The following is a 12,218-nucleotide window of genomic DNA, read 5'->3' on the forward strand; positions in this document are numbered from 1 at the left end:
GGAATTGATGGTGCATGAAGTCGTAACCTACCAGCAGCTGTGTGAACTACCCTACGGCTGTTTGGTGAATAAATTGTAGCAGAACTACGATAATCGAATAAACTGTAGACTTTTTTAGTCCATTCCAGGATATAACCTTTTTTCTATTACCGTACTGTATTATCTAACAGATAAAATGGTAGATCTTTCTTAGCACATATCTAAATATTACACTCGACAAACCAAGCAACAAAAATGAACATCCTACAATATTTTGCACTATGGGTTGTCGTCATAGCAACAGGCCCCTCCCTAATCCAAGGAATGGGGTCGTTTAAGGATGGCGATAATGTGGATATATTCGTTAACAAAGTTGGACCATATTTCAACCCACATGAGACATATCACTACTATTCGTTGCCTGTGTGTCGGCCGGATAAAATTAAGTAAGATATTTAACTTGGTTGAATTGAGGAATCTTTCACTAAAGAATATGCTTTATCAATCACCATTCCAATTTCTATTTTTTTGTCTGTGTTAATTGTGACCCTACCTTCGGCTGTCAAGTAGTTGCTTAAAGAGCTTTGTTCAGAATGAAGTTGCTATAAAACATATGAGAAACGTGCTTAATATCTCTCCTTTTTGTATGTATTGTATGTGTGTGTTACTGCAGCTGTATGCTATCGAGCAAATTATTTTAAAATTGCCAAGACTTTTATGTAATTATAATTCTTTTAACAGGCACCGATCACTAACCTTGGGTGAAGTTTTGGACGGAGACCGTATGGCGTATTCCTTGTACGAAGTTCAATTCGGTAAAAACAAAAAAGATGAAGAACTGTGTACGATCGATGCGGATGAAAAAGCACTCGAACAACTCAGAGACGCTGTAGAGGAGTTGTATTACTTCGAAATGGTTGCGGACGACTTACCGATGCGTAGTTTCATTGGGCGATTCGAAGAAACAGGATTCTTACAAATGCCACACATACATAAACTATCTTTATACAACCATATAACATTTCGGTTTACGTATAATGGAGATAAAATAATTTCCGCAAATGCGACTACAAAAGGACACAGCCCGCTGTCTTTAGACCAACAAGCGCCGATGAAAATTACGTACAAATATAGCGTAGAATGGACTGAAACGAAACTGAACGCAGCAGATCGATCGAAGTTACTCAAAGACTATACTTTCTTTCCGAGGACGCTAGAAATACATTGGTTGTCCATCATTAATTCTGTAATCCTGGTTTCGCTGTTGATGGGTTTTATAGTTGTGATTTTAACCAGGGTTTTGAGGAACGACTTTACCAGATATAACAAGGCTGAAGATGATGAATCTGCCGAATTCTCTGACGATGATAATGGATGGAAAATAATACACGCTGATGTTTTTCGATTCCCGCCATATAAATCGTTATTTTGCTCGATTCTTGGAGTTGGGACGCAATTACTTTCAATCGGAACTGGAATTATATGTATGGCTCTCCTTGGGATGTTTAAACCTCATCGTCATGGTTCAATAAACACAGCAGCCATTTTGTTGTATGCACTGACATCGTGTGTCGCAGGATACGTTTCAAGTTCATACTACCGCAAGTTCCAAGGTGCAAACTGGGTGTCGAATATTGTTCTAACATCGGCGTTGTTTACTGCCCCGTTTTTTGCGATTTGGAGTATCATCAACACTGTACATTGGATTTATGGATCAACGCAAGCTCTCCCGTTCACGACAGTCCTTCTGCTGGCTTTCATTTGGGTTCTAGTTGGATTCCCTTTAACTGTAGTAGGGGGAATTCTTGGAAAAAATACATCTGGAGATTTCGATGCTCCGTGTCGCACCAAGAATATAGCGAGAGAGATCCCGCCTCAGCCATGGTACAGAATGACATTGGCACATATGGTTTTTGGCGGATTTTTGCCGTTTAGTGCAATTTCAGTCGAGCTGTACTACATCTTTGCTACCGTTTGGGGCCGTGAGGTCTACACCTTATATGGAGTTCTACTTCTCGTGTTTGGGATTGTTTTATCTGTCTCTGCGTGCATCTCTGTTGCCTTGACGTACTTCCAGCTGAGTTCAGAAGATTTTCGTTGGTGGTGGCGTTCCATTTTCAGCGCTGGTTCGACTGGATTTTTCGTGTTTATATACGCGTCTTTCTTCTATTTCAAACGTTCGAACATGTCTGGAACTGTACAATCAGTCGAATTCTTTGGATACACGTTACTGACTTGCTTCGCTTTTTTCCTAATGTTAGGAACTGTGTCATTTTTCGCCTCCCTCAAGTTTATTCGCTACATTTACGTGAATTTGAAAATGGACTAGAGGCAAGGATACCACAGAAACAGTAAAATGTCCATCAAACAGGACAAATGCTTTTAATAAGGTGATACCCAAAACTGATCGAATATTCGGATATGTTTTGAATTTGGTATTTAAATTGAATCCAACTGCTTTTATTTAATGAATTTGAAAATGGAATAGAGGCAAGAATTCCTTAAACTGACTGGAGACGAGTGTTTATTCTAAAGTGGTGCCCCCATTACTGGCCAAATATTTAGATATATCTTGAATCGAATATTTTATGGTCACGGTTTCGCAGATTATGATCTTGGAAAGTTACAATTATAGCAAGTCTTAATAATATTTTAGTGAGGGGTGCTGACATGGTTTATTCAATTTTATTAGGCAAATCATGCCGGTATGTTAAACAACATCCCCCTCAACGAGATTGGAAATTCAGATTTTGAAAAAAAAAGACATTCAAATTTGTTCATTTTCACAGCCAAAGGGGGGGAGATACAGGGGATTCCCCCATCTCCCCATTCCTTTAAAATATGACTTGCTGCACCACTAACTTTGTTAGCATTTTTTCATTTTTAAATTTTGAGCAATGTCATTTCTTTGTTCAATTTAATTCATAATTTAATAGAAATTAGTAGAGAACATATATAATTTATTGTATATATTGTCAATGATGACTAGGGATGTCCTAAATCGAATATTTTTTCGGTTTGAATCAAACATTTTTCTCGAATCGAATATTGTTGCGCAATCTTGAATCTGTCTCAATTGTACTATGAAAACTTCCTCCGTAGATATTGTGATAACATATGTGGAAAACGTGTAAAATACTGCTGATATTTTTCATAATTATGTTTCCAGAGATGTATAAAAAATATGTGGTGCGCTCGGACAGCCCTAATGATGGCTATATCCAAGTGCTTGTTGGAATCGAATGAAAATTTTGAAAAGTGGATTTTATCAATTATATAAAATTAACATTTTAGGAAAATTTCGAAGTCATTGCTCCAATAGTTCAGAATAAAAGTGATTTATTTTTTGTCCTATGGACAGCAATAATAAATGCTATAATACACTGGTTGGCCCAAAAGTTTCCAATTATTTCAATATCCGCAAATGCTGTAAATTGGATCCACATGATATTCTAAAACAAAATTGAGTGTACTATAAACAGGAATCTTTTGCTTAAACTCAATCACAGTCGCCATCTTGTGTATATAAATTATCCATTCCAATTGGAATTAAAATAATTTTCGCTTTGAAATTCACTTGCTATTGGGACACCTGTATTGTAATGTTTATGATTATACATTGGGGTTTTATTCCTAGGTTTGAAGCACCTTGGAATGCTTGTTGAACTTGTGTTTAATAATGTGGATTGATCAATGAAATCAGGGGTGTGCAACCTTTTAATACCGGAGGGCCAGATAGAAATAACTGGGTGAAACCATGGGCCGTAGCTTGATCTTGTGACTTGCATTGTTTGCACATGCTTGATGTTAAGGCCTTGTAATGTCATAGACATAGATAAGGGGATCGGCCTCAGGTATAGCCTTTGCAACGCAGAGGGATTGGAATTACTCGCACATTACAAATAAATTAAAAACTTGTTTCCCGGGCCGCTCATCATTCAAAATTGGCACTCCCCCACGGGCCGTGCAATTTTTCTTTGGGGGCCGCAGGTTGCGCATCCCTGAATTAAATTACATCATCCTTAGTCGACTTAGTGGCCGAATAATAATTTCCTTTTTCACGTAGAAGTAAAAATAATTTGCTTGTGTGTTTTGTCTCTCAATCCTATGGGTAGATAGAATCGAATGATTTTTACTTTGGAGTTTTATTTATTACACATAATTAATTTTTGATTCTAGTTGTCTTATGTCCATACATACAGGTCTTATTTAATCCTTGGTACAATGGCATTCAGGGGCTCATTTCCAATTTTTCATCCTCATCTCTTTACTGCATTTCACCACATGAACATATAAAATCCAACAAAAGTCAGAAATTTTAGCAATTAATCATATTTTTGACATTCAAAATAACTGTTTCTCCTCTATTGCAAGAGTTAAAGACGTTATCAAGACATTTTAGCTTCCTATTGAGATGAATAAACATTCATTCCCTGTGTTTAGCTACTGGTGCTTTTCAAAGTAAACATAAAATATAAAAATTCAAGCAAGCTTATTTTTTGCCATTCAAAAATGGGACCTCCAGAAGTATGCATACCAAGATGGCGCACAACCTGAACATAGTATGTGTGTATCAGTTAGGATTTAGGTTGTGCGACATCTTGGTGCACATACTTCTGGAGCACCCAAAAATGATTGTTTTTTCTGTATTGTAAGCAAACATATTTCATTGGGACGTTATAAAACTCATTTTGCCATTTGATGATGTGTGTTATTTTTTGGTCAGCTTTTGTGAAATGATAGCACTAGATGAAATAAATATAAAAATTGTTGATATTCAAGCAAGATATTTTTTGACATTTCTAAATGATTCTTTTCTGTATTGTTGGGAAGTTTCATAAACCATTAAGGGCGCTCCAGAAGTATGTGTACCAACTACCAATATGGAGGTAATTAATTTTGTTTGCCCACTTTACATATATCAAGTTGTGTAAAGGGACAGAAGCCTATGGGCAGGGGGATATTTGCTTGGCTAACACAGACAGTCCCCGAACTCGTAATAAAACTCAAATAAGGAAAATTGGAATAAAATTATTGCATAACCCTAACCTGGTACACATACTACGGGAGCACCCCATAAAGGACATTATAAACAAACTTTTTGCTCCTTTTTTGGAATAATAAGCCGACATATCGCCAATATAGACATTTGAAGCATTGGTTTCTTACCGTCGTGCATACATTGCCACAGACATCCGGGTGTGATAATCGACTCATTCTCCTCCAAGAAAAATGTACACATCTATCCTTACCCCCTGTTTTATTCAAAAAAATGCCCCCCGTCTTTGCGTTAAAATAATTTTTTTCCTGGGAAAACCAAATTTTGACCACAAAAACTGGAATTCTGACCCCAGAGAGCTCTGAAATCTAACTCAATCTCCAGTGCAAATCCAAACAACAAGAATATACAGCTCTGATCAAATTTCCTCTCCCATACAATATATGAGAACCCCTATCTTTGCATATGTACAAGAGTTGCTCCCAGTACTAAATCTTGTAAAAATCACTTAAATGATTGAGCAAATTTTTGGTCAATGGTCAGTTTATTGTGAATCAAGAATATTTTTGCCATTTCTATATGATTGTTTTGCTATATTGTAAGAGATCTTTCATGTACCATTTTCACATCTTTTTTGGGATGATAACCAACAAGAATGGATGTATAGACCATTGGTACCCAACCTTCTATGCCCCCTTACAGACTTAGCAATGATAGCTCCCCTGTTTATCATTCCAGTGGTATTTATAGTGTTATTTTGATTGGTTGATTCCAAATCCCATTATGTTCATACAATTCATTCTCAACGAAGTGAAAACACCCTGTGAAATAGCCTTATCGAGCAATGAAACTAGGAAGAAAAGGGAGTTTTCTAGGGGGGGGGGGGGATTTTACGCCTGGCATGATGCCCTCCCCCCCCCCCCCCCCCCCCCTCTTCCCGCCCAACTGCTCTATGGGCCCCTATTATGGGACACTATTTTCTGATTGTGCCACCAATGGTTGCTTTGTTTCCAATTTATATGCTTTGCTGTTTTTCAATGCACAATATAAAAGCTATGTATATGTTAAAGTTGTGTTCCATTAGTTTGGATGAGCAAAGTTGAAGATAGTTGAAGAATAGGATTCGTGCGGTGGCAGCACATTTGAATCCACGTACATTTGCACCTGCATACTTTGCACCCACAGACATTTGAACCCATACATTTCCACCAGTGTTCCCTCTAAGGTGTGCGCGCGCTCACAACTTTCAGAGGCCGCGCACACGCATAGATTTACTGCGCACAGGCGTATTTCGATGTAATGTAACAATGTGCTCGGTTGGCAGGTTGAGAAAGTTTGTTGTTGGCCCACTTATTACCCGGTCAGAACGCCAATTTCTTCATAGGTTTTTGCACAAATATTAGTCATTTCCAAAAAAGTGCACACACACCAAAATTTCTGCGCACACATACTACAAAAAATTAGAGGGAACATTGATTTCCACCCATAGATTTTAGCACCCGCGGACATTTGAACCCAACCAGGAACATTTGCGCCCACAGACATTTGCAATATAAAATTCGGTTTTCCTGTTTTTTCTATGCAAATGTTTATTCTCGTGAAATGGGATCTAATCATCAAATTTGGATGGGAACTAAACGAATTTTAATTCAATCAATTGAAAAAATAAATAAACGGGAACCCTAACGCAATCTTCCCCATTATGTATTAGTTTGCTACTCTGCTATTTATTTCGACGGTGCAAGTATCGTATTACTTGATATTTTATTACTTGGGTAAAAAAAAGACACCCACCCACTTACATCTGCTCCCACGTACATTTGCACCTATGTAAATTTGCACCCACATACATTTGCACCCATGTAAACATTGAGTCACTGTTGAGTTTGAAATGTGATATGACTCGGCATAACAGCTTCAAAAATTATTGGTAAGAGTATAAGTTTATCAACTCTATAATCAACCAATCAATTTATTTCGGTCACTCTGAAAGAAACAAAATAACAACAAACGGACAATTAAAATGCAGAGAACTTGGAGTAATCAGCACAATAAGCGATAAAATACTTGATAAAAAAAAAAGAATAAATAAAACTGATTACGAAATCAGGAGAGCAATTACAATTTAATTAAAAATATGATAATGTTATAGGCGTTAAATAGAAACGGGCCTTTCTCAAAAATGGTATACTAAAACCACTGGGGCTTGAATAATGCAAACAAAGGACTGATGACGAAAAACGCCGGTGCCATAACTTAGCGTGAGTTTAATTAGTTGGATGAGACTGACACACAAATATGCACATGGACGATTTTTATAACAGGACCCGACATTGTATACGTTTTCATTCGTTCGTTTTTTCATATATTTTTCAGTTTTTGGGCTTAAAGCGTTGGCAGGGCCATATAACAAGAACTAATTTAATAATCGGATCAAATTACCTGTGACGTAATAGCGCCGAGAGAATAGAGATTCGCAAGCAAAATAGCCAGAGGGCTGGCTTGCTGACTGTTACTGACAAATCAGAAATTCAAAATGGATGGCAAGTACTTTGTGTTGTTCATATTTGTTTGTTTTCCGTGGGAAAGTTTGGGGAAAAGAATTGTCAAACGACATGGAGAGGAAAACCATGGCTGTGATGACGGAAAATACCGGATTTCAATTGATTTACATGGAGATAGTGATTACAAATGTTACGAAAATTCGCCATGGAAAGCAGACAAAATTGGGCGATTTGATCCTAGGTGTTATATGACAGAATCAGCATATCATGTCTGTATAGACAAGACTATTGATGACTTATACGAAAGTAATATCCCTCATAGTGGACCACATAGAAAAGTATGGGGACAATACGGTGAATATAACTATATCCCACCAGGGAGATATGTTCATAACTTAGAGCACGGTGGGGTTGTGTTTATGTATCACCCATGCGCACCACAAGAGGGTATCAATCAACTGAGACAATTAGCCACGTCATGTTTATATAGATATATTCTCACTGCATTTCCAAAGCTTACAAAGAAATATCCATTTGCTGTTCTCACTTATGGTTGCATTTTCCGCATGTCGAAAATTGAGCCAAATAATATCAGACGCTGGATAAGAGGTCGTTTAGGTTTAAGCCCTGAGTCTAATGTATATGGAAATGGGGAATATAATTTTGGTCTGCTTGTTCCTTCTATTGAACCTACAAATTTCGAAGTCACGAATTCAACATTTTGTCCGGACGTTTCTACTCAAAGTTTACCACATGAAGAAGATGTTCATAAATCGGACTCAGATATCGTTAAAAATAGAAAAGATTCTAATCAAGCAGGAATATTTCGACATGATGAATCAGATACCCGAAAAACAGAGTCAGATGTCGACAAGAATTATTTTGTAGATACGTCTGATTCCAATCAAGAAGGAATATTTCATCACCATGGATCAAGTACTCTAAAAACGGACTCAGTTTTTAATAACAATTATTTAGAAGATATTTCTCCTCCAAACCCAACTGCTCGAAATAGCTACGCATATGAAGATTCTAATTTTCCAAAAATGGACTCAAATAATTTCAAAGAAATGCCTAATTTTCACAATCGAGAGGGCACATTTCCCTATGAATCTGGGACTTTAGAAGAATCACCTGGAGTATTTGAGAGTAAAGATATGACTAATCCTAGTCTTATCAATCAGGAAAGAATATTTCCGCATGAATCTGAGACGATCTCCGAAGAATCATCTGAAATATCTCCGAGTAAAGAAATGACTAATCCTAGTTTTTTCGATCAGGAAAGAATATTTCCGCATGAATTCACGACCCGCACGACACTTAGAATGATTTTAGAAGAAGCTTCACCTACTGAGTTAACAACACCTGGAACCATTTTAGAAGAACAGCACGAAGCATATGAAGCTTTATCTACTGATTTACCGACATACGAAGCGTCGTTGCCAGAAAATACGCAAAATCCTACTTTTTCACATATTGAAGTGCTTACTGCGGTAGAAGCTAAGTTTCAAACTTCTCTCATTGAAGACCAAAATAAAAGTAAAAATGATGATACCCCTGAAGTACAAATTGTAGAATCGAAAAACACGTTTTTCTGGATTTTAGCATCATTTCTCTGCTTTGCATTAGGAGCTATTCTCGGCATCACAGCAACACGTTGCTGTCAAAAGAATAGGGGTGAAATAACGGTGCCAGTGAGAGCGTGGAGTGAAAAAAACAGTGCCGATTCATTCAGTATTGCGGCCGTGGTGCGAAAAATTCCTGGCAGTTTTGGATCCTCAGGAAGACATAATACTGATGAATATCGAAGACTGGAAGCAAATGAATTGTCATCTGATGATGACAATAACACTGTGTGAATTGTAGGAATGCAACTATTAATTACATTGTCATTTTGGCCTGTGACTGACAATTTATTTTTTTTTTTAATTTGCCCAAACAAAGTTTACATACTCTCACAGAAATGAAGAAGACTGATCTCCTTGAGAAGTTAATAAAGGGTGTATTTATGTATGATAATGGAAAATTAGTTTATTTTTAAGGAATTTTCCCCAAGCTGGGGTCATGGTTACCTTCTCAGTAATGGAAAATACTCGTTTCTGAGTGAAGTTATATACAATAATACAACCACTGAAAGAAATTATCCAAGAGCCACTGAGATTATTTGTGAGTACCTATGGCCACGAGATCTAGATTTAGGAATTATATATTTATCTCGGGGGAGAGAAAAGCCGATAAAGATGGCTTAATCATATGAGATACCATGACCTCTTGTCCGATTCGTTAGCCATTTATTTGTTTCAGATGCATGTACTAAATTCCAAATATCTGTAACTTCGCTTAATCTCTTTTATTGTACGCATTCATTACTTTGCTTAGAGCAAATTTCTTTTAAAATAAGTTGTCACCAAATAGTATATGGCGCATTTTAACTTGCGGTAGTTTCATTATAGTAAAATTCCTTGAATATTAGGATTTACACTTTCCGTTGAGATTCTGACTGGCGCACAACATTCAACTTTCATTTGTGCACCTATTTACTGGGGTTTCCATTAATAATTATATGGTACCTTTTGACTTAGTTCATTGTGGTGAGTAGAATTTTCACTTTTCGTTGAGATGAGATTCTGACTTGCACCCAACTGGCAGTGGTAAAATGTATTTGACTGTCATTTGTGCACTTATTTAATGAGGATAATTATACATGATACCTTTTGACTTAGTCTCATTATAGTAAAATTTCTTGAATATTAGGATTTACACTTTCCATTGGGATTCTGACTGGCGCACAACATTCAACTTTCATTTGTGCACCTATTTACTGGGGTTTCCATTAATAATTATATGGTACCTTTTGACTTAGTTTCATTGTGGTGAGTAGAATTTACACTTTTTGTTGAGATGAGATTCTGACTTGCACCCAACCTGCAGTGGTAAGATGTATTTAATTTTCATTTGTGCACTTACCGGTAGGTATTCAATGAGGATAATTATATGGTACCTTTTGACTTACTGTAGTTTCATTTCGGTAAAATTTCGTGATTATTAAAATTTACAGTTTTTGTTCGTACTTGAGTTTTCATTGGACAAAGCACCCAACTGGCAGTGGTTAAATGTATTTAACTGTCATTTGTGCACTTATTTAATGAGGATAATTATACATGATACCTTTTGACTTAGTTTCATTGCTGTAAAATTTCTTGAATATTAGAATTTACACTCTTTGTTAGGATTATTTCTCCATTGATATTTATATGGTACAGTTTACCTTAGTTTCATCAGTGTAAAATTTATGGTCGTGAATTTTGGTTTTATTTTATTTCTTTTAAATTTTGTTTAATGTATGTTGTCAAGCTTTGTAGTTTCTCAGACATGTCCATTATTAAGTCATATCATAATTCAATCCAAGTGAAAAAGTATTCAACTGCTCTATTATTCACAGCTTTTTTTACACAACTTCTGCTGTAAAGGATTCAAGACATGGTAGTGATAGCAAGTTTCATCCATTTCCTAATTTTTTTGTTGCAATTATTTTCATACTAAACTTTGTTAAGTTTATATGAAACGTCATATATGATACATTATTACTCGTATTTTTTGAATACTGACGCAATCCAGTCCTAACCTGGCTCCATTGAGAGACTTCCATGAAATCGATTCAAGCAGTGGCGAATCTAGGTTGCCATTTGGACAGGGGCACATAAAGGGCAAAGTTTTAATCGTAAAATGTTTCAATAAAATAATTTCAAATTGAAAGTAAAATGATTGAAACTCATATTTTTACTTGAATAATAACATACGAGCATCCAAATTCAACAACAGTTGTTTGTTGAAAATCGTCAGTCATCGAGCCCAAGGGCGCATTTTTCAACTTTGCCATGCGTGCCATTTTATGTAGATAGGCCACTGGATTCAAGAGTCCTACTACACACTGACACAATATTTCTGTAACGTTTCGTCTGACCAGGGTCAGGCTTCCTCAGATATACATAGTTCAAATATATATACGGTACATGTTTTTCAACAATATATCTTAAGTGATTCAAGCGTTTTGCAGCACACTGACACAATTATATTTCTGTAACGGTTCCATTACATTTGAACCCACGTACATTTGAACCCATGACAATTGCACCTGTATGCTATTGCACCTAGAGATTTTTTTTTGTTTTGCGGATATTTGAACCCATACTAACCCTAACCCATGGGTTTTAGCACCCGCATATAGATTGAACCCGTGGATATACGCATGGGTTCAAATGTACATGGGTTCAAATGTACGGTCACCTTCTGTAACGCTTTATCTGACCAAAGTCTGACCTTCTCCGACAAGCATATTTCAACTATTATGTCAACATGCCATTATTTTTGTTCATGTAGTATATATAAATAACCTGCTTTCGTTTTTGATTATACATAGTTAACTTTTCGACAATATGTCAAGAGTATTATTTTTTGAAATTTTGATTCGATTGCACTTTCAATCGAGGCTGCTTGCCAGACACGTGACAGAGCTTGCCAGCTGATTATCATTTTTAATTTCATTCTGTTGCAATTCACTTTACTTATTTAATTGTACATGGTGGTGTACATAGCTGATTGTATCTCTGTGCATTGAAAATACACAGCTAAATGAGAATTGTGTGCAATTTTGTGATGTAGGATTTGAATTCCATATTTGTTTGAAAGTAGGGCCTGTATGACAAGGAATAATTACGGACGTGTTTTGGCTCAAT

The 12,218-nt window shown here is 36.4% G+C and overlaps 2 protein-coding genes across 2 annotated transcripts; both read left to right on the plus strand.

Annotated features, from left to right (window-relative positions):
* Positions 1-157: 157 nt before the first annotated feature.
* On the plus strand, positions 158-6,047 carry LOC120342078 (transmembrane 9 superfamily member 1-like). Its single transcript, XM_039410750.2, has 2 exons — positions 158-425; positions 721-6,047. Exons 1-2 carry the CDS (start codon positions 235-237, stop codon positions 2,306-2,308), a joined length of 1,779 nt encoding a protein of 592 aa, XP_039266684.1. The 5' UTR covers positions 158-234; the 3' UTR covers positions 2,309-6,047.
* A 1,244-nt stretch (positions 6,048-7,291) lies between these two features.
* On the plus strand, positions 7,292-12,121 carry LOC120342200 (uncharacterized). Its single transcript, XM_039410929.2, has one exon. The coding sequence runs from the start codon at positions 7,515-7,517 to the stop codon at positions 9,339-9,341; it is 1,827 nt and encodes a 608-aa protein (XP_039266863.2). The 5' UTR covers positions 7,292-7,514; the 3' UTR covers positions 9,342-12,121.
* Positions 12,122-12,218: the final 97 nt, after the last annotated feature.

This window comes from Styela clava, chromosome 3 (assembly GCF_964204865.1).
Source record: "Styela clava chromosome 3, kaStyClav1.hap1.2, whole genome shotgun sequence".
Taxonomy (NCBI): domain Eukaryota; kingdom Metazoa; phylum Chordata; class Ascidiacea; order Stolidobranchia; family Styelidae; genus Styela; species Styela clava.